We start from the raw sequence: 24,384 nt of genomic DNA, 5'->3' as shown, positions 1-24,384 counted from the left end.
ATAGAATTAAATATAAACACCATTTCAGAGTTTTTAAACTCAATAGGTTACTGTATTTTTAAATACAAATCATTGTCAGAAAAAGTGAGTTTCATTAGAGAAAGTTGTAGTAAGCATGATTTCCATGTTTCTGTACAGTATGTTGTTATTTTAAAGAAAATTGTTAATGAAAATATTTTTAATTAGCATTTTTTATAGAATGTAGCAGATAATGATTTTTAAGTTCAACTTCTGAATGTTTCATTCAATTTCAAATCTGATTGTACCATTAGATTTAGTATTAAAAATTCTTCAAAATTACTGTAAATTTTGGGTTATCATTTGAAATTTTAAAGTTACAATCATTTTGACCTTTAAAGTTTAAATGTTAAATTATCAAAACAGCATATTAAAATGCACTTTTTGGATCTGTTAATATATACATTCTAAATTTCTGTATCTATTAGTAGATGAGATACAAACCTGGCATGACCTTTATGGGACACACTGTATTTACACATTTTTTTCCTGTAATCTTTCTATATTTATAATTTAATTTTTTTTGTAATTTTTAATTTTAATAAAAAATTTTATAAATTTAATATAGAATTTTTTAATTATATTTAATTTCTTTTTGTTATGAAATAGAATACAATTACACTTCCTCAAGGCTTAATTCGAAGTACATTGCTAGTAAGAACAGAAAATGGTCAGCTTCAGGTTGTAAATGTAGCACCAGGAATTACAGCAGCTGGTGGAATTGCTGGTACTCCAACATATCGTTTGGAATCTGTTCAGGTATGTTTAATTTATTGTCTTCAAATAATTTTGTATTTCTCTTTAATTTATTTATATTAGAGTACAGTACATTATCATTATATTGGCATATGATTAAAGATAGTTATCAGCTAACATAGTCACGAAAGATGTGGCAAATATCTGATTACCATTTGTTTGATTTGTGAATTAGTTTTGATTAAAATTCTTAAAATTATTTCTAATATTCATAATTTACAATGATTTTTATTCATTTATATTTTAAGCCGGGAGTTCATCCAAATGTTTCAAGTTCCATTCTACAAACAAATCAACCCATCCAAAATGTAACTTCAATTTTGCCTTCAACAAATATACCTTCTCAAAACATAAAAGTATGTATAATTTATCTATAATAAAGAATGTATAGTGATATTAATTTAAAAAAAATAAAATATCAGTTTATATGTTAATTCAAAATTATTAATTTATTAAAATGTTTTATTATTAATGTATAATTATGAAATAAAAATTTATGTATCTGAGCTTTTTAAATCTTTTTAGATTTAAAAAACTCAGAAATCTTTTTACATATAAGTTATTTATGGTGCAAATTGCTTCAGGGAATATCTGTGCAATGTTATCTTCAAGTAGAATAACATCTAAATGTAAATTCCTATGAATGAATCATGTTTTTCTTGTTTAAAAATTTTAATTATTGCATGCGTATAAATAATGAACAAGAGTGGTGATTGTGAACATCCTTGTCATACATCTGCATTTGTTGTCTTCCATTTTGTAAGAGTGTTTCCATATTTGACCGAAATTAAATTATATTTGTAAATATTATAAATGTTAATGATAGTTTGGGATATACAATGTTGTTTTGTAAAATATTAAATAATTTTATTTTATTAACTTGATATCATCAAATGCTTTTTCAAAATTAATGAAGTCAATATAGATTTCTGTGCTAAATTCTTGATTCTTTTCAATTAGTATTTTTATTGTGAAGTATATGTCAGTACATTATCTTCTCTTCCTAGATCCATGTTGTTCCTTCCTTATTTTATTGTTTTAATATCTTGTAGAGTATGTTTTTATGATTTTAGAAAACATTTTATATTCTGAATTCAAAGATGAATTTCTTTGTAATTTTTGCTGTTATCAACTTGCTGTTGAGATCTGGGGGGATGTTTAAAGACTCCCCAGATCTCAACAGAATGTACAGCGTATATTCTATCTCTCTAATGGATAACAGATGGCAAAAAGAACTCATCTATATTGGTTCTACTAAGCTCTCATTAAAGATCAGATTAAGGGAACACCAAGCTGATCTACAACATGGAAGGCTCACTAGGCCCTAAATATTTATGCAACAGACCAGGACATCGAGGCGGAACTTGACAAAGCTAAAATCATTGCAACCACACCCCACCCTAAGCACATAAAATGGTTAGAAGTTATGGCTATTTATAAAATGAGCCATACAAATACATGCTCAACCTATCAACATCCTGGCAACTCCTCCTAGACAAGTATCTGTAATAATTGACACCTATGCACAATGGTGCATGTCTGTCGGAGTAGAATTTGGCAAACTTTTCAATTTGAAATTTCCTGTTCTATTTCTTCTCAAGTATTCCATTTCCACCTGAAGAAGAACTTCATAAAGTTTGAAAACGTTTGTGGGACAATCTTTTATAGGATACATGCTGGTAACAGGTTTGATTTTTGATTGTAAGTGTAGTATACTTCCGATGTTAGTAAAGGGTTGAACAGTATAATAAAAATGCACTTTTTACTTCAAATGAAAGTATTGATTTTTGACCTATTTCCTCTAGTTCCTCATCTTGAAATTGGTCCATTGTGTTCCTCTTGTTATAAACTTTAATTTAATATGTAATTTGATTGTTTCAGAGGATGATTAGAAATTTCCTCAAATTTGTTTTATTATAACAAATTGTAAGATACAAAATGATTGATCATTTAAACTTTTCAGTAAATTAGCTGAATTTATCTAATATAAATCAGAAAAAGAAAATTCCAAGAGAAATTAATGTATTTCAATGTAATCAAAAAGATCAGTTGAAATGTGCTTTGGTATCAACATTCATAGGCTTAAAATTGTAAACTGTGACCTTGTATATCTCCAGTTACAGGTCAAATTTTAAAATGCCATTTGTGTCATGATATAGACTGATATGGATTCTATTTGTATGCAAAAAATGATTTTAATTGGTTAAGTGGTTTCAAAGGAGTTACCTATTATACAAGGGCAGTTTTTTGCAAGCTCCAATGGTCCATAAAACAAAGACAAGTGTAGATAACGAAATGAATTTATTACCAAAAGTTAGGTACAAACATGGTTACTTTTTGACATAATCACTGTGAAGATTGAGGAATTTGTTGTATCTGTGGACAAGCTTTTTCATCCCGTTGTCATAGAATGTTGCTACCAGTGAATTGAGATGGTTTTAACAACGTTGCTTTGAAGATTGTCATTAGTTCATTAGTCTCAAACTTCTGCCCTGCTAGCCATGTTTTCAGTTCAGGAAAGAGGTGGAAGTCTTCACACATTAAAATGTTGTAAGCTGGGTGGAAGTCTGCAACCACATTTAATTAAACACCCAGCGTATAGCCCCGATTTAGCACCTGAGCGACTTCCATCTCTTTCCTGAATAGGAAAAGTGGCTAGGAGGACAGAGGTTTGAGACTAATGATGATCTTCAAAAAAATTTTAGGGCCCATCTCAAGTCATTGGTGGCAACATTCTATGACAAGGGGATGGAAAAGCTCATCATAGGATTTGACATATGCCTCAATCTTCACAGTGATTACGTCAAAAAGTAACCATGTTTGTACCTAACTTTTGGTAATAAATTAATTTTGTTATTTACACTTGTCTTTGTTATATGGACAATTGGAGCTTGAAAAAAACACCAGGCTACATACAAAAAGCACTCTGCTAAATAAATTGTGTCTGTACAAATTGTTTTCATGCTATCCACTTTAAATGTTATGTATTAAAACTATAGGAAATCCTGGTTAATTAGAACTCTGATAGTTTGAAATCCTGTTAATTTGTAACTGTATTTTTGTCCCAGCTGGAGATATAGAGATTTACACATTAAGGAATTTGGTTAGTTCAAAATATGGCTACTTCATAATTTGAAGTGAAAATTCTGTCAGAACTGTGATATGCATATTAGTGATGGGACAATACCAAAATTTCTCCTGATTTTGATTCTGCTTATGCAGAAAACTTTCAATTCTGATATGTTTTCTGATTCTGATTCTTTTGAATACTTTCTAAAGTTTATTTTAGTTTTAAAAAATTAATGATTTACATTACAAACAAGAGACATTCATTAATTAATAAACATAAGCTTAAGAATGGAAAACAATTGGGAAATCCAGAATCAATTTTTTGAAAGAAACATGAAAATTCTACATTTATATGTGGATACACATACTACAAAATAACTTTGTAATCTTATTTCAGATAAAGTTAATATTTGGAACATGACCCTCAAAGAAATTATAGCTAATTCCATTTTACTTAGTGAATGTCATGTTCGGTTGCCATCTTTGGAAACTGTTTTATTGGCTGACGCAATGAGCAGGGGAGGGGAACGTGAATGAGAAGATTCACTTTTTCATGCTTTTCACAATTGGCATGTTTTGTAAATGATTTAACTCCATCATATTTAATATTAAATGCGGTTCAGCAAATTATGCAACAAACTGAACAAATATCATTGTCATGAGTTAACCAATTTTTGAATTCATTCACTGGAGCCACAAATGTTTAGACTGACTCATCTTGAAAAATCAATTTTCAAAATTCAAAACAGCAGTAGAGTTAGAATAAACAAGTATTTTTACTCAGAATTGCACAAATCACATTTGAAAATTTAACATATTGCAGCATTCTCTGTGAATCATAACAAAAACTTTTAAAATTATAAGAAGAAAGTCGTTTTATCATCTGTTTTTCCAACACTTAAATATTTTTCTTGACCACTGGCCTTGATTTTAAACTAGATAGTCCAATAGTTCAATCAATGTTAACTCACTTATACTTAAAATTTTTAAAACACAGGTAAATTTATGAAACGAAAATTAATGAAATTACTAAAAACTTAAAATAAATTTAAATTTGATCGTTCTGTACAAAACACTAAAACAATTTCTATAGTTATGTCACAAAAGAAAAAAGAGTTGCAATTAATTTTAAAAATTGTAATTAAGGATTCAAAAAATTCAGGCAAAATTAAATAAATAAAAACTTATTAAAAATAATAAAAATAATGATTAAAGCTCTGGCCTTTACATCAAAACTAAAAATAAAATAAAATTGATTTTTAAATTTACATTATTTGTGCTCAGCAGTGACAGAACATTTTGCTTTTAATATATATGAAGCATGCAATGCCATGCCCTAACATTGTAAATGCCATTTTTATCTAAATATATTTTATTGGGAGAACAAATTTTAAATGTGATGTTTCTGCTGCAAAAAATATTGTGGCGATAGTGGCTCTGTAAGTGGCTATATTTTGAAGTTGAATTTATATGCAAGCCATAATGTTTAAAGTGCTAAAAATCACATGACTTGCACTTAAGTGCTTAAAATATTATGGCTTATGTTTACTTTATTTTCTTATTCCAGAGAATTTGCAACTTAGTGAGTTTTTCACTATTTTATTGTAAAATTGAAATGAATTCATTCAAGTCTTGAAGGAATTCATTTCAATTTTACAATATTCATTAGAAAAATTACAAATATTCATTAGAAAAATTATTGTTTATTTCTCCTGAAAAGTTTGTTTTTTTTTTTTTTTTGCATTTACAATGATGTGGCATTGCAAGCTTCATATACAGAATACGGATTGCCGGTCCAGTGCTGCCTGGATGGCAGCCCTAAAATCATCCTATCTCCCCTAGAATGGGGATAGTTAGTACTGGCCGAGTGCAATCTCTCATCTCTCTGACTAAAAGAAAGAAAGTCCTTCATAAGACCTTACCTTGTGTGTAGGGTGTTACATAATCTCTGTTTTGTCAACACAAAAGTTTCCAGTAATCTAATATTTAAATGTTAATATCGTAATTTAAAAAATTTTTAATCTTCGACTAAAACAAAAATTAATTTTTGTATAAAATGTGGAAGAATCGTTTTTAAGAATCAGAAATTATGATGAGATTTTCTCTATTCCAATTCTGATTAATTGTCCCATCACTAATGCATATGTTAACTTGTTCATTTAGATTGAAATGTCTCCATGCTGTAAGAGAACAATAGACCAAGAACAACTCTAATTTGATCAATACAACTTCTTTTACAGTAACATCTTTTTTGATGTCACCTTGCATATAGACTATCCCTTTTTTCTTTTATTTCATAAAATACAGATGGGTTTCAGGATTGCAAAATTGACTACAAGTTGCAGATTGAGATATCTGTAGGACTCTAGCCTACTACTTTATGGGCCACTTTAAAAATAATGTGGGCTACATTTTGAAGAATTCATTTTACTTTTTATAAAACTTATCTGGTGCTTGTGAGGTTCTCACCGGACACATGCTGTTTACCTGCAATTTATTTATATTATTACTAGCTGCAAGGACCCGCTTCGCTGGGTTTTTATTTGTTCGTACATTTGTATGTAATATAGTTTTTTTTATATATATAAAAGACTGTTTTTCTAAGTAATCTAGAATCTAGCTGCAAGGACCTGCTTTGCTGGGTTTTTAAAAAGTAACGATAGTGAAGATTAAGATAATTACATTATAGCCAATCTTACCCGTTTTCACATAATGCAAGAATTAGGTCCCCCGTTTCCAGACTAATTAGAGACCTGGTCCCGATTCTATTTCTGAACATCTCCTGTTCACGTCCGGTCAAACGTTCCAGAAACATTGAAAATAGTTCATTTTCAATGTTTCTGGAACGTTTACAATCATTCTACAATCGAACCAATATTCAAATTTTATGTTTGAATTTAATTCGAACAAATTTGAACATTGTTCGAATTAAATTCAAACAAATTTGAACAAAACATTCTTAATAGAAAGCCACTTTCAACCACTTTCAAGCCCATATCTCCCGCACCCTTATAGCCATCGAGATGCAACCATTCCTATGCACAAATAGAGACTTGGGGCTATTACCACATACAAACACCATTCACGTGCGATGTGTAGTTTTTGCGAAAAAGTGAAATATAGGGACATACATGTCCATTTATATATATATATATATAGATTATGTTGGGTTTAGTGGGTTATACTCAATTGATACTGGTTGCTGTGTACTATGCCAGACCAGAGTCAATGCATAGCAACAAAAACAAAACTAAAATTAAATGTGAGTGTCAGTGTCAGTATTAAGAAATTTCCTAACAATATGGCATGTATTCAATATAGTGGCCTTCTGTAGTGTGATGTATGTATTTCTACTCAATTGTAATGTTCCCAGGCTTTCGTGTAGCATGTGTGGTATCACACCTATAAAGGAGAGAACGACAGGTACAATAAGCACCCTATCCATCCTCCACAGATGCCTGATTTCCTGGGCGAGTTCTGTGTACTTGCTAATTTTTTCAGTGAATGTGTTATGTATGTTGTTAGTGTTTGGACTGGATATGTCTATAATGTATGTGATTTTATTGTGTTTGTCAATGAGTGTGATGTCTGATCTTTTATGTCAAATCATTTTATCTGTGATTGTGGTTCTGTCACAGTATATTTGTGCATGTTGTTTTCCAGTATTGTCTGTGGAATGTATTTGTAATATGGTTTGTGGATGTCTAATAATTTGTGTTTGTTTGCAAGCTCTTGGTGTATTATATTTGCTACTTGATTATGTCTATGTAAATAATCTGTCTGTGCCAAGAGCTTGCAACCAGAAGTAATGTGCTGTATAATTTCTGGCATGATGTGTCATTTTCTGCATGTGTCATTCATGAATGTTGTATCTTTGCATATGTGTTTTCTGTAGTTTTTAGTATTTATGACCAATCACGTCCTGTATGGCAATCATGAATCCTTCCATCTCCCCAAAGAGGCATCCTCAAGCTAACCAGCTGTTTGACACAGTATTTTATTATTATTTATTATTAATTAATGAAAATAGCATTTTGTATAAGTAACCATATTCTGTTTGCTTAATAAATTACATCAGTTACATGGCATTTGGCATATTGTGCAGAAATATGTAAATCTTCGATAAATCAAAGTTGCAAATATTTTGTCCCCTGAATTTCGAACTAAGGAGGCTTTCCTGTATTAATAAGGTGCATTTCATCATTTATATCTATAGAATTATAGTCAAGTCATGTGTAAAAAATGGACATGTGTAGCATGGCATTTACCATTAACTTAATTATATGGCAAAATTTCATTTGTATTATACAAAATTTACAATACATGTGACCTACTTAGAACAGCACCTTTTCACAATTTGAGAACCCACTGCAGTTAGACTTTGTTAAAAATATTTATTTATTCTGTGAATAATTGAAAGACGAAATATGTATTGATAAATATTCTCTTTAAATATGTATTTTCTGTTAGATTTTGTTTATTTTTAAAATCATGTTTCAGATTGATATTTTACAATTTTAACTAGTGATGCATTGAATAGTATATTCAGCTCAGGCTGAATACCGAATATTTGGCCAGAAGCGTGGCCAAATAGCTGAATATTCGGCCAAACTATTCAGCTTGATTAACGCACGTATGAAAATTGGTGCGCAAACCATATTATGGCAAGGATCATGCACCCTGCTCTCTATTGGCCCACTGTCACTACGCTTCGCCAATCGCGTTAATTCTTGACAGTTGTAGCGGACAGACAAGAGCGTCATGGCAGTATGTAATAAGTGTTGATATCGAATGTGGATAACAATGAAATGACCTACACGTGTAAATAACGGAAAAAGAACAGAGAAGGACCGCGAGGTGAAAATATGAAAATAAATATGAAATTCAGTTGATAACATAATCAAACAAGTTGAGGCAGCTTATTGGCACGAAATTCGCGGCTGTCAATGCCAAATAATTGTTCTCATAGACTTCAGAAAGCGAAATGCTTGTAATGAAAGTCACTTAATGTGCATGGGCAAAGCCTGGCTATCAAGCTGTCTGGAACTTCAGCTATGATAAATAATTTTGTACAATGAAACAAAAAAGTTGATTTAATTTTCAAGTTTATAATAAGGGGTGATTTCATAAAAAAATTTTACAGATCATTAATTATTATTTTTTTCACATTTTATGACCTAAGTTTTGATCTAATGTGCCCATGCAGTAAAAATTTTCATACAAATTTTTTATCCTTTTCAACTTTTTATGGTTGAATTTCTTAAAATCTTTTCTTAGCATGCCTAAACTTAACAAAAGGAACACACCCTCAAATTTTTAAGTTTCTAACACCAGTAGTTTTGGCTTTGCGTTAATTATCCTATCTGGACTTGTTCTTTTATATATGAGTATATAAGCAACTAAACTACATAATAAGTAGGTAGTTTTCATTTGATTTGTTACCTTTTTTGATCTCTTAAAAAATAACTTAGTTATATTACTTTTCCTTTGATTTTTTACATAAATAAGCAAAAAATTGCTCTTTCTCGAACTTGAAATGTATGTTCAGCATTAATAAAAGTTACCAAAATGATTAATTTACTGTTTTTTTTTATATTTATTACTCCTGTTTTTAGGTATTTGGTATTCGGCCGAATAGTAACTGAATATTCATTGCATCATTACTTTTAACACATTTTTATATTTAAAATATGTTATTAATTCAAAGCATTTGAAATAGTTATCTATGGAAATGATTGTAGAAATGATAAGATCAATATAAGGCATACATTATGTACAAAATGTAAGAATCAGTTTAAAGTTAATGACTTAAGATTAGTTAATAATGATATTTCTTTTTTTTTTGTTTAAAATTGTAGAAACCAACAAATGCCAGTAATTTAAACCAGCAGTTAACTATTCAGACAAATACAGCAAATGGCCAAGTTACCAGTTCTTCTCAGGTTAGAAATTTTAATTTATTAAAATTAAAAGCAGTATTAAAGTAATAAATAGAATTAATACTTGATAATTACATAAATATATAAAATATAATTTTAAAAATTCAACGGTATTAAATAGAAACTTAGTAAATAAAATAAAATATAATATGTAATTTAATTTTATTTATAATTAATAAAAATAGATTGTTAGATAGCTGAAAATATTTATTATAGTACACAAGGAATGTATTTAAGCTTATTTTGGCTAAAATAGGCCACTAGACAAATATGTGTTGTATCTGTGCAATTTTATGACAGTGATAATTAATTCTTATGATTTTATTATGTATAGATTTACATAATTTGCATCAGTGATGCAAATGGCAGAGCATAAGCAAAGGCATCCTACAATATTCTACTATTATATGTCATATTTTGTATTAGTATAATCCACACTTTAAAAACTGGATGTATTTCACATTAAAAATTCCAAACTTCACTTTAACTAGTAAACAACAAAAATTTGATGATGAAATAATGTTTTCAACTTTTTTCAAAGACCATGATTAGATTTTAAAGATGGAACAAAAATTTGAATAGAAAACAAAATTCAAATGTAGTTGGATAGATATACACTGAGTGGCCAATTTATTATGACCACTTGCAAAATGTGTACAAATCAGCCGTGATGGCACTATTGTCACTAGATGATGAGATTGCACCACAGATAGGATCTCAATTCAGTTCAAGATGTGTTTAAAAGTACAGTGAACTCATTTTCACTTGTATGTTACCACCGGTTTCCTTTTCCCTCTAAACAGTTGTCAATTAAATGATTTTGTTGAGAACAGGATCATCACATTACTTGTAATGCTGTTAATTAGTGCTATGTACAATTAAACCTTATACTTGTGCGTTAAATAACCGACTGGTCTTTTTTTCTACAATCTGTTAATTCAGAGGTAAATGTGCATTTTTGGGGTAACAATTGTTGTTAAGAGCAGGATCATTATATTATCTTTATATATGCCAGAATTTTCTATTTACAAGGTGTGGCTAGAAAATAATGAGACTGAAGCTACAACTTTAAATCTTGAGTAGTATACTCACTTAAGTTGTGTTTCTCTTCAATGTATGATCCTTCTGCTTCCACCTAGTGCTGCATTTGCAACTTTCACTGATCATAACAGTGCTGCAGGTCATCATCTGTAAGGTTATGCAGTAGCTCTGTATTTTTCTTGACAGCGGAAACCGAATCAAAATGGTGTCCCTTCAGAACAGATTTGACTTTAAAGAAAAGGTAAATGTCACACAGAACTAGGTCAGGCAAATATGGTGGGTGTTCAAGTAGTGTGACTCCTTGGCCAAAAACTGCTTCACCTGACAGAGTGGAATAGGCTGGTGCATTCTCCTGATGGAGGATGAAACCATTTTGCCAAAAGTATTGCCACTTTCTTCTGATCCTTTCCCACAAAGATTCCAGAACTTCTTTATAGTAGTATTTGTTCACAATTTGTTAGCTTTTCGTGCATTTTCCTTGGTTTTTGACGTGCTGGGCTGTCCAGTGCATTCATCGTCTTTCACATTCTCTTAGCCTTCAGAAAATCTTTTGTGCCGTTTATATTCATAAGCATGACAAAAAATGTGTCTCTGTATGCTTCATGTAGCAGGCTCAAAGATTCAGTGGCAGTTTTTTCAATTTCACCAAGAATTTCAGGTTGATAGAGTGTTCTTCTTTCAAGCTGGCCATTTTTCCAACACATGCTAACAACATGTTCTCTTGCAGCAGCACTCAAAACAATCTAATAGCGGTAACAAGTTGAGACTTGCTGTGATTGTTCTAACTTGTTCATGGTCGTTTACCCATCCACTCACTTCAGCCCACATGCAACCATTGCGTGCAGGCAATCACAGTCTTGTCATTTTCTAGCCATACCATGTATAGTCCATATATGGACTATACATGGTATGGCTAGAAAATGGCTATAGTCCATACCAGTATAGTCCATATATAGTCCATACCAGTATAGTCCATATATAGTCCATGTATAGTCCATACCAGTTAACATATACCAATATATGTTAACTGGTTGTACTGATGAGGGACTGTGAGACTGAAATGCATTTCCAATTTTAATAAAAGTGTATATTTTTTGGATCTGATCTCTCACTCCATTTTTATAATTTGACTTACAAGGTGTGATAAGTCTGGAAAAATTGGCCAAATTTAGGCCACATCAAGACATAACATATTTGTTATACCTTAACAAAAAATTAAAGTTGAATTATTAACTGTATTATTAAAAAGAATAAGAGGTTTTACATAAACTGAAGGAGCCAGCAGGACCAGAAGTTTTCCAGTTNCTGTATTATTAAAAAGAATAAGAGGTTTTACATAAACTGAAGGAGCCAGCAGGACCAGAAGTTTTCCAGTTGTTGTTATTATTATTATTAATTTTTAATATCATTATCTAATTTTAATATTTGTAAAATATTATTAATATTGCTATAAGATGCTTATTATATATAATATGTATTAGATTTAAATTAAGAAAGGAAAATTAGTTAGGAGAATGAAAAGTAAATATTTATGTTTATTGATTATATTACAGATGTCGCCAACAACAGCAAAGAAAAAATGTAAAAATTTTTTGTCTACTTTATTGCGATTAGCAAATGGCCAAGCTGGACAAGTTGCAAAAAATGTGGAAAAACTAATTCAAGGAATTATAGTAAGTGTATTTTCAAAACTTAAAAGTAAATTTTTTAATTAATATCTTTTATTAAATATTAAGAATTATCATTAGTTGTCATGATTTAATTTAGATATTTATTTTGAGTTTAAAATTACTGAATTTTATAAATAATTCTTATTTGTTATAAATACACCATAATGCTTATAAATTGCTGATGGATATTATTCATAAGACTATTGCATTATATTTTGCTTTTGAAATATTTGGTTTATTTTTAAATTACCAATAGCTAATTTAAAATTTAAACAATAAAACTTATTAAGATATATTTACAAATGCATATTCTATTTAGTCATTTAGTTATAATTTTCCTAAAAAAATTTATGGAGAAAATCATAGGTGGTTCTAAACTTTCATCTTGCATTGTATATAATATACTTGTTTACTACTTGTATCTGTGCGAAATATTTGCACTTATATAAAACAAAATATTGAATGCAAAAAATAAGTTATTATTTAGGAAATTATTGTGATTGGATAACTAGCATAGGATTATTGGCACAGAATCTTTGAAACTGGATTAATTATGAATATAAATTATTTTTGTAGTTCCGATTAATTTACTGAACTCTTAATATCTATACTGTAAAAATTCCTAAACTATGAATATATGAAAAATAATGTGTTTTTTAAAACCATACCCTTTTGAAACTTTTGTACACAGTTTGGTTTTATACGTAGTGTAATATTAAATAATTTTACTAAAAGTATCAAAAATTTCAAATGTTAAATGGATTTAAATTGTAAACTTTTGGGAATTTTCTTAAACTTTTGTTGGCTGAGTTTACCTGAATATGCATTTGTATAATTTATACCAATAATTCCTGATATATTTATAAGTAAGAATTATTGGAAAGTATCAGTTCAAGATAACTTAATTGGTAGAATCTTCAGATAATGATCTAAATTTGATAATTAAGATCTGTTTGATAATTATCTTTTATTTAGCATTGAATGATGGTGATTGTTTGATTTTTCAAAAATTAACATTTTTTTTTTCTTTTTGAGCTAGAACTAAAATGCTTATAATTAATACAGTTAGCAGTGTTATTTAATATTTTATATTATATATAATATGAGAATTGAAATATATATATATAATATGAGAATTGAAATAAAGATTATTAATAATTAAAAAAAAATTTAAGTTGCCATTAAAATTTTTAATTCGGATTATATTCAAATTACATGAAATCCATATATGATTTGTTAATTAATTTAAATTTCCAGTTTATATAAATTAATCTTATTTTTATTCATATTACATAAAAGAAATTTAATAATTGTATTTAAATATTTGTAGGATGATACAATACAACCAGAAGAATTTTCTCATCAGTTACAAAAAGAATTAAATTCTTCTCCTCAACCATATCTTATTCCCTTTTTAAAAGTAAGTAGATGAACAATGTAATCCTCAAAATTAGAATGATTTAAAATTGAAAAGGAATGAAATAATATTTTTTACTTAATTTTTTATATCCATTAAGAAGATTATTGGAACTTTTAATCATTAATTTTAAAAACAGATTTATCCATGGATGTTGAATATTTGAGTATAAGTATATAACTTTTGTACTTATTATCATATGGTTGATTACTGCAATTGTAATTATATTACAAATATTACGTTTTTGTTTTATAGGATTATATTATAACAATTTTCACTGCTTATAATGTAATATTGTTGTCACAAACTGGTTTGACAAACAATGATCTTTAAATTTTTATTAGACTTTTTCTACTTAATGAAAATTACATTATAAATATCATCTATATATATATTAGGTAAACCGGAAAGTAATGTCGTTTCTGCACATGTTTATCATTTATCAGCTTGTTGTGTACTTCAAAGCCATGTGAAAGACATTTTAAGGTTAAAGTGACTTGTTTACTTGTAAATAATTAAATCTTAGATTTGTTTTGCAATTTGGGTGAAATGGCCAGTCAAATACAGAAGAGGTACATATCCGACATTGTATGCTTCTTGAGTTTCACAACATAGTAATGCAACAGTTGCTACCAAAAATATTTGTGAAGTTTATCTAAGTGCATTAGATATTCATAAATGCCAAAGGTGGTTTTCTAAGTTCAGATCTGGTAATTTTGATCTTTCTGATTTGTATCGATCAGGAAAACCAACAACTTTAGACAATGGCATGTTAAGGGCGGAAGTGGAAGCAAATCTGTGTCAGACAATCAAAGAACTGTCAAACAACCAACATTGCTCGACCATCCAAGAACATTTGCAGCAGATTGGTAAAGTATGCAGAGCAGGTGTTTGGGTCCCGCATAATCTGTCCAAAGAAAACAAAGCTAACCGATCCACCACATGTAACTTATTGCTTCAACAGCACAATACAGAAGCTTTTTTGATCACTTGATCACTGGAGATGAAAAATATGTCTTCTATGATAATCCAAAATACAAAAGGCAGTGGCTCTCTCCGAATGAATCGCCACAAAGTACTGCTAAGCCAGGTTTACATCCCAAAAAGGTACTTTTGTGTGTTTGGTGGAGTATTTGCAGAATTGTTCATTTTGAAGTGCTGAAACCTGGACAAATTGTGAATGCAGACCTTTACTGTGAACAATTGGTTTGAGTTGATCAATCTTTAATTGAAAAGTGTAAAGTGATTGTCAACAGAAAAGGTGTTATTCTGCAACCTGATAATGCAAGACCACACTGCGCAAGACAAACCCTGGAAAATATTAATGAATTGGAATGGGAGGTACTGCCTCACCCACAATATTCGCCTGACATTGCACCATCGGATTTCCATTTATTCTGATCGCTACAACACTTTCTACATGACAAAAAATTTGAAAATTTGGATGATATCCGAAATGCCATCTCCAGATATTTTGCTCAAAAACCAATTGATTTTTATTGATCTGGCATTGAAAATTTGCGCACTAGATGGCAAAAGGTTGTTGATAATGAGGGTGATTACATCATTGATTAAAAATAAAAACAAGTTAAAAATTTATTTGTTTTATTTTAATTTTAAAAAAACAACATTACTTCCAGGAATATATATGTTTTGTCAATGTCAAAAGCCAATGTCAAAAGTCTAACCAATTTGTGAAATGGCTGACCACTTCTAGCTTTGGACAAAGTCATGTGGCCAAAACTGGAAATAAATGAGAAATTACAACTACTTTGGGACTTTGGTTGGACAGTTCATGATACACTTAACAATCAATGGCCAGTTCAAGAAGTGCCAAGAAAAAGCAGCCAAAGCTAGAAGTTTTGTAGAGCTGGATCACCAGTTCTAACTCTTGTTATACCACTGTGAAAATCTCTTTAGTTTTGTCAAAGTAGAAAAACATCACTTCAAAAACAGAGAAAAATTACTCAGTGTTCAAATAGCTTTATTTAAGTTTGAAAATTATATAAAAGCAAAAAAAAAATTATCTTTCCAGTTGATAAACACATCAAAGAGAACAGTAGTAATGTTTACAATTGTAAAAATGTCAAAGTGAAAAAATGTACAGTAGAGCATCAATTAGCTGAATATCGATCAACCGAAATATCAGTTAACTGAAAGTGTTCTAGACAGCAAATTTAAATTTTTGCTAGTGCTGTGGCACTGCAATCTTTGGGTATATCTTGGGCTACTCCAATATTATTTTTGTTGGTCTGCATGTTTTAGCTGGCAGCACTGACGCAACCATGAGAGGGTACTTAAGGACGTGCTCGGATTTGAAAGAATTTCAACATGGGATAATTTAATATATTTTTTTACCATAATTGGTTATTCGAACAACCCCAGTCCCAGATTGTTTTGGATAATCGATGCTCTACTGTATTTACAGTTAAAAAAACATGAGATAAATTTTTTAGTGATTCAGTTAAAAAATCACTTAAAAATCACTTCAGTTGTAGAAAAAAAACATCTGCAAAGGTAAGATTTCTTTAAATGCAGCTGAAAAAAATCACACCAAGAAAAATAAAAATTCTTCAATTTCAGTTGAAAAATCACATCACAGAAAAATAAGTTATCTTAACAGGATGAAGGCCTGTTTACTTGTTTCTTCAATCTGAACTGTTGTGACACTTCAAATTACATAATGTATTGACTTGTTTGCATTTGTATTGATTTGTTGAACACTTTGCAGCACAGAAACAATTTGAAAATCCTTGTCTCTAGTTAAAGATTGACTTGATGACTCTGCTCTTAATAATATTTCATTACCCAGAATCAATTGCAAAGAAAGAAATTTCTCTTTAAGAACAGTAAACTCACTTTTGGCATACACCTGTTTTAAAACTTCAAACTCTTTCAAAGTTTATACAGGTGATTTTATCAAAACCGAAATCACCGCTATAATGGTTTATGGATCAGTTTGTTTCTGTTAACATCCAGTATGGAATGCCAACATTGTCTCCAATTGTTGCTGGCAGAAACCTTTGATCAAAACTCTTCAGTGTTTTCTTGGCTTGCTTATTTAGGCAATCATGTGATAAAGATCTTTTCACTACTTAGCTCCACAAAACTTCTAGCTTTGGCCACTTTTTCTTGGACATTTCTTGAACTGGCCATTGTTTGTTGGTCAGTTTGCAAATTGACCAGTCAAAGTCTGAAGTAATCATAAATTTTCATATATTTTGGGCTTTGGCCATATGCCAAAGCTAGAAGTGGCCAGCCATTTTGCAAATTGGCTAGACTTCATACATTGGCCATAACATATGTATGAAGGTACTATTATAATGGATTTGTAGAGATTTTTATAAACTTAATTATTGAAAAAAGATTGAAGATCTTTTATGATAAGCAAAATACGAAGAGCTTTTTAATGAACAAATGAAAATGATAATTTATTTTTAATGAAATATTTTTATCTCTTACAGTTATCTGTTCATCATTGAGTTTGTTTGATAATTATTAAATTATTGAAATTAATATACTAATATTTATGCAAAAATTAATTTTTTGAAGTTTATATGTGTAATTTTTGTCATTGAACTAACTTTTAAAGGAAAATTTTAAACAAAATTTTTTGTATTAATAAATAGTATTTTAATAAAAATACATGTAAATAAATAAAGACATGATGATTTGGTTTCTTAAAAATTGATTTATGATATTTCATGCATCTGTTAAATTTAAATTTTTAAAATATTTTTGATACAGTGAGTATTTTTATATTATACTTTTATATTTAATTAAATAAGTGAGGTTAAATGAATGTATAATAGAATTATGAGCATTAAGTTGGACATTGTTGGAATTTGTGTGTATTGTTGGAAGTTGTGTGTATGTGTATGCTCCTCAGCCAGGTAGTGGAGAAGAAAAGACAAACTTTTGGACAGATCTTGACCAAGTTATAATGTGTGTTCCTGTGAATGAGAGATTAATGTGTGGGGGCGATTTAGATTTAAATGGTCATGTTGGGAAGAGGAAGAATATGGAAAGAAGAGTTCTTGGAGTGGAGTATGGGAGAAAGGAATGGAGAGGGAGAAAGACTAGTCGATCATGCTGTGGCTTTTCACCTTGCGCTAGTTAACACCTCTTTGAGAAGAAAGCAAACCAACTGGTTACATACATGAGTGGAGGTCGATCCAACCAGATTGATTTTTCTTATGCCTCAGCAGACATCTGAGAGAAGTGAGAAACAGTAAGGTGTTAAATGGAGAAAAGTGTTGCTGTACAACATAGAGTCCTCCTGGTGGATTATGACTTTCTTATGGGCCATTGTAAGAATTGTGTTAGCCAGATTGAACAAAGGATCAAATAGTAAAGATTGAAAGAGGAGGAATTAAGGAAAGAGTTTAAGGTAAAAGTGTTAAAAGAAATCCAGTTTCCAGATGATGTGCAAAAATGGTGGTTGCTGAATAGTAATTGTATCTTGAAAGTTGGAGAAGAGGTTTTGGGAAAAACTTCAGGGAAGAGATTGCCAGAAGGAAAGGAACTTTGGTGCTGGAATGCTGAGGTACAAGCTGCAGTTAAACAAAAGAAAGAGACAAAGAAAAGGTGGGATTTGATGGGAAGGCTAGAAGATAAAGAAACTTACCATTTGGCAAATAAAATGATTAAAAAGGCAGTTGCTATTGTGAAAGAAAAGGCTTTTGAAGAAGCTTATAAAGTTTTCAAAAGGAAAGGTGGTGAAAAGCAGTTGATGAGAATTGCCAAAGCAAGAGATAAGGCATCAAAAGATTTTACCTCTATTAAACTGATTAAAGATGATAAAGGAGAGGTATTACAAGATTACGAAAGGGTCAAGGAAAGATGGAAAAAATATTTTAGGAATTTATTGAATAAAGAAAACCCCAGAACTTTATATGCTTTGATGCTAGATATTAGCAGAGAAGAAGTGGAAAGTGTGCTTAGGAAAATGAAGATGGGGGAAAGCAGTAGGCACTGACGATTCCAGTTGAAGCTTGGAGAGGTTTGGGTAAGGAGGGAATTGATATCCTCTGGGACCTTATGAAGAAACTCTGGCAGCAGTAGAAGATCTCAGATGATTGGAGGAAGAGCATTCTGATACCGATCTTTAAAGGTAAAGGAGACGTACAGAATTGCGGAAATTACAGAGGTATAAAGTTATTGTCCCATACTATGAAGATTTGGGAGAAAATTGTAGAAAGAAGGATTAGGCAGGAATCTGAGATTGGAGAGGAACGGTTTGGCTTTTTGCTGGGAAGGAGTATGACTGATGCTATCTTTGCTCTAAAACAGTTGATGGAAAGGCACAGGGAAATGCAGGAAGATTTGCACATGGTGTTCATAGATCTAGAAAAGGCATATGATAGGGTACCAAGGCAAGATGTATGGAGATGTTTGAGGAAAAAGAATGTTCCAGAGAAATATGTTAGGCTCGTCAAGGAAATGTATGAGGGAGCAGAGACCCAAGTTAAGAGCAGTGTAGGCACTACAGAAGGGTTCTTCATTAATGTTGGTTTACATCAGGGATCGGCCCTTATCCTTTATTTGTTTGACTTGATAATGGACGTGGTGGTGTATGATGTGAAGTGTGAGGCTCCGTGGAGTATACTGTTTGCAGATGATATTGTGCTGTGTGAACTTTCCCAAACCAAGGCTGAGAATAAACTGGAAGATTGGAGGAAAGTTTTGGAAGAAAGGGGCATAAAGATTAGCAGAACTAAAACAGCTTATATGACTCTGAATGGTAGAGACGAGTGTAATATTAAAATCCAAAATGTGCCACTACCTTTGGTTCTGAGTTTTAAATATCCTGGGACATTTGTCGAGATAGGAGGAGGATTGAATGCGGAGGTGCAGCATAGAATTCAATGTAGATGGATGAACTGGAGGAAGCTGAGCAGTGTGTTATGTGACAAGAAAGTTAGCTGCAATCTGAAAATAAAATTGTATAAATCAGTTGTTAGACCTGCAATGTTATATGGAGCGGGGACATGGGCAATAACAAGAGCCCAAGAAAGAAAGATGGAGGTAGCAGAGATGAGAATGTTGAGATGGATGTGTGGAGTGTCAAGGAAGGATAGAATAAGGAATGGTTTTATTAGATGTTCTGTTAAGGTTGGCCCCTTGAGCAAAAAGATGCAAGAATTGCAGGTTGAAGTGGTTTGGCAACAAAGAGCAAAGAAGCGACAATTATGGTCGAAAGAAGATCGGAAAACTGGTAATGAAAGGAAAAGATGAAGACCAAAGATGTGTTGGAAAGATAAGGTGGAAGAAGACTTGAACCAGAGGGAACTTAAGAGAGAAGAAGCCCTTGATAGGGAGAAATGGAAGAAACGTATTAGTGTAAGTTTACTCACTTTTATGGGATGATCTAGGGATGTTCGCATATGGGTGTGGAGGAGGAGACAGAGATGACAAATATCTTATAAAAAAACCATTTATTTTAGCATAAAAGAAACTTACACTACGAAACAAATATTTCTGAACACAATTGGCTGGTTGGAAGTCCTTAGCGTCAATGTTGTCTTATTGTTCACTTCCTGAGCATGTTCTTTTTGTTGTTCATTGTTGAGGTGGTCCCAGGGCAATGTTGTTATAAATATTTAAGTTGTAAACTTCAGTTCTAACATTTTATATTTTTTTCATTTTCTGTTTTAATCTAAAATATTAGCAAATATTACATGTCTTACTACTGGTGATTATATGTTTATTACAAAAATTAAATTTTTGTTCAATATCAAGTGAATAAAGTATATTAGTTGATTATATTACAGTAGAGCATCAATTATCCGACCCATGATCAACCGACTGTGTTCTAGTTGGCAAATTCAAATGTCCACTAGTGATGCGGCGCTAAAATATTTGTCTATTTCTTGGCTACTTTAATGCTATTTTTGTTAAATTTTTGGTGTTTTAGCTGGCAACGCTGGCTCGACCATGAAAAAGATGCCAGTATTTAAGATGCCATGAAAAAGATGCCAGTCAGGAAAGAGTTAAACAGTTTGTGAGACAGATGGGGAGACTCCGTTAGTCGGTGGCGGCGGCATGGCTTCAGTATTGGCACAAAGACAGAAAGCTTCATCCCGAGTGTGTTGACACACAGCATCTTCAGAACCTTTTCGGAGAGTCCTCGTGTCCTTGAAGATTGGGATTATATCAATCTCAGTTCTCCCCCATTTGTCTATCCTGATTAGTTCCATGTCCCCTTTTTCCGCTCCTTGATTGGTCCCTTGTCTGTCACTAAATGAAAGACAAGACCTGTTTGGGCCATGAGAAGGTCAGATTCGGAGAATCTACCTGACACCATCCATTAACTCTGGACAGAAAGTGTTGATGGAACTTTGAACTTGTGCTCATTTTATCTCATTGTTGTCCAGTCTATGACGTCTTAGAATTTTATCAACCTGATGTGATGTCCTCTTTTATAATTAACCTTTCTCTTTTTCCAAAATTTTTTATGTTCTAATTGCTTGTATACGAGTGCCTTGTCAAAGGTCCATCTCTACTGGAGGATGCTTGTTTACATTTATTGCGTCATGTTTTACATTAATAGTATTTTTTTTCTTGTCTCTGTTTCATATGACTAGCACAATTAATCCAATCTTTGAACAGTTTTAACAATGGAGGGTTTTTTCTAGTTTTTGTTTTAATAAATTTCTATAATAAATGTTTAATTTCAACCTGTTTTTGGAACCTTACATTAGAGAAGGAAACGTCGACCTATATTAACATGGGAAAAGGCAAGGATAAAGAAAGAAAGAATTTAATTAACAAATAAAATCATCAGTTTGCTCAGAAATTTTTACTTATGACTATTATTATACATGCTGTTTTAAATTATTTTGTTATATATATATATATATACTGCATAATGTGAGGCATTATGTATAACTGTAAAAATATATTGTTAAAATAAAAATAATGTTATTTTTATATATATTTATCCAATAAATATTATTTATTTTTCAATAGAAAAATTTGCCATACTTAAGGCATTCAATGATGACTGGAGAATTAAGCATTGAAGGAATTAAACCACCACCACCTGGCTCAGTGGTTCTTCCTATTCCACAACCTGTAAGTATTTACTTGTTGTTTCATTAATTTACTGTACATGTATATGTATTGATATGGAAGAAATAAATATTGAAAAATGGCTTGGAAAAATATGGCAGCAATGACAGTCACATTTTTTTGTTTTTTTTGAATGAAACATCTAAGTTTTTTGTTTTGAGATATTTTCAAATTTATTAAACAAATAAATTATTTAACAGTTTTTAAGTCTAAAGAACATAATTTAATTGCAATTTATTTCCCACTTCTTTTATCAATTTTGACTATAACTAACTGAAAATATCAAATTTTAAGCACTTATAACTAATAAAATTGTAATTGGAAAATTTTGACAATTTTTAACTTTTTCAATATTTATTTCTATTGACAATTAAGGAATTTAAAAAACTATGCATTTTTTGCACTAACTATGCAGTTATATATTTACATGATAAATAAATGAATAAATAAATGTCGTAATTGTCAAGATCTGTTTTTTAGAATTGTTTATTATAGGTAAAAAAAAGTTTTGTGAATGTGAAGAATTCACACTTAGAATTATAAAAAGCTAGCTGAATAACTGAAGATCTTATTTTCAAAGTGATGTATCTCCATTTTCAATTTTTTTTTCTAATTCATGGCACTAAGACAGTGATAATATACTTCTTTATCATGTTATCAATACAATATTTTAATTTCCAAAATGGGCATTTCTTTTGTTGTGTTTTGTTGTCTAAAAGTGTGATGTACAGTACAGGAGCAAGACACTACTGATTTCAGGTGGAGAATTTTATGTAATAGTCACAAAATTGATTTCATTTCCAATGTGACATTTTTCATTTTGTATTTATTTCCAAACTTTCACATTTCCATATAGCCAATTACAAAGTGTATTTTGGTCATGTGATATTTCACTGTAATGACTGCTTTCTGAAGTGCAAGTGCTATTATGTTTGTTTTCTTAATTTTTCTTTAATAATGGTTATATTTTCTGAAAAAGTTCAGAACTTAAACAGGAAAAGATAGATGATGTGAAAAAACTTTTAAATAAACTGGGAATAAATGATGGGCATAGTGCAATAACAATTTACAAAAAGTGTTTTCTTGCTTAGAAAGTGATTAGTTCTACATAGATACTGTGATAGAACAATTACAATAATTTTCATTGATTATTTTCTGTTTTTTGGAATCAATGCATTTTTGGGCAGCAATTTTAAAAAATTGTAGATCTCTAATTCTTACTGTTGCCCATTCATCTGTCTGTCCTTCCTTAATCTTGAGAATGAAGTTAGATAGATGAAAGCCAAGACCAGGTATGGAAAGCTCAGAAGGAGTCTTGAATTAACTATGTAAGAACTGCTGGTTTAAAGAGGAAGTCATGTTATTTCAATTCAAAAATTTTTCCCTGAAAGGAGTTAGATAGATGACCAGCACAACACTCTTGCTAACAGGAAAAGTGTGATGTACAGGAGTAAGACACTATTAATTTCAGGTGGAGATCATATATTTTTAATTTATTTAATTTAAAACATATGCTCTCCACCTGAAATTAGTCAGTGCAGCATTCTGATAATGTCACAATAAATAATTGCTCTTTACACATTGTATTTTTTTTATTATGTTCAATCATGTAAACAAGGTTCATGTGATTTTCATTTTTGTTTTGTATATTATTTTGTATATTTTCTTTTATTTTTATATATAAAAGTTTTGGACCATCTATTTGTTGTTTTTATTATATCATCCATTTAAATGCTTGTTTTGGTTCAGAGTGGGTAACTCCATGATTTGAAGTAACATATCTATTTCTTTTGCTTTGGGATTTTTATCATTATTAAACCTATATTCAGAATATAAAAATAGATCTCTGTATTAATAATTAGGATTTTATCTTAACACTTAAAGCAATTATTTAAAATTTGCATTTTTTGAAATTTGTATTTTCTACAGATATGTCATTTTGGAAATAAGCTCTTCAATTACGCTAGCTAAACTAAAATAGTACAAAAATTGTGAAATAATTGACATTTAGTTTTACTCCCAGTTCAGAGAGACGTCATTTCAGAGGTTCTTGAAACATATGTACAGTAATACCCCGAACTTACGTGATAGGTGGGACCGAGTGGTACGGGAATTCGACTTACGCGTAAGTCGGGGTATAATTTTGCATATAAATACATACAAATAATTTTTAATTGGGGCCGGAGACTAAAGAAAACAATAATTTAGAAAAAAATGTTTAATAAAATCATAGATAATACATATGTATAACAAATTAGGCCTATATTATTTTACAATTTTTCAAATTTACTTGATTATTACGCCATAATTTTAACATTGTTTCCATCTCAGCGATAATACTGTGACGTTTACGAATGATGCTTGAATTTAAAGATTGAGCATTTTTCACAGCTTCGAGAAT

The 24,384-nt window shown here is 30.5% G+C and overlaps 1 protein-coding gene across 4 annotated transcripts in view; it reads left to right on the top strand.

The window, feature by feature from the left end:
- Positions 1 to 24,384, top strand: part of LOC111634409 (transcription initiation factor TFIID subunit 4-like) — a 45,657-nt gene that overhangs the window by 11,705 nt on the left and 9,568 nt on the right. For all 4 annotated transcript variants that reach the window (XM_023379174.1, XM_023379173.1, XM_023379172.1 and 1 more), the window contains exons 2-7: positions 628 to 777; positions 1,023 to 1,130; positions 9,702 to 9,785; positions 12,377 to 12,496; positions 13,824 to 13,913; positions 21,882 to 21,986. In XM_023379174.1, coding sequence (XP_023234942.1) covers positions 628 to 777; positions 1,023 to 1,130; positions 9,702 to 9,785; positions 12,377 to 12,496; positions 13,824 to 13,913; positions 21,882 to 21,986 — 657 coding nt within the window. The remainder of the gene's footprint in view (positions 1 to 627; positions 778 to 1,022; positions 1,131 to 9,701; positions 9,786 to 12,376; positions 12,497 to 13,823; positions 13,914 to 21,881; positions 21,987 to 24,384) is intronic.

Source organism: Centruroides sculpturatus, unplaced genomic scaffold, assembly GCF_000671375.1.
Source record: "Centruroides sculpturatus isolate CEXI.00-Female unplaced genomic scaffold, Cexi_2.0 scaffold809, whole genome shotgun sequence".
Lineage (NCBI taxonomy): Eukaryota > Metazoa > Arthropoda > Arachnida > Scorpiones > Buthidae > Centruroides > Centruroides sculpturatus.
Note: the sequence above shows the minus strand (reverse complement) of the source record. Positions and strands in the feature narration are given on the sequence as shown.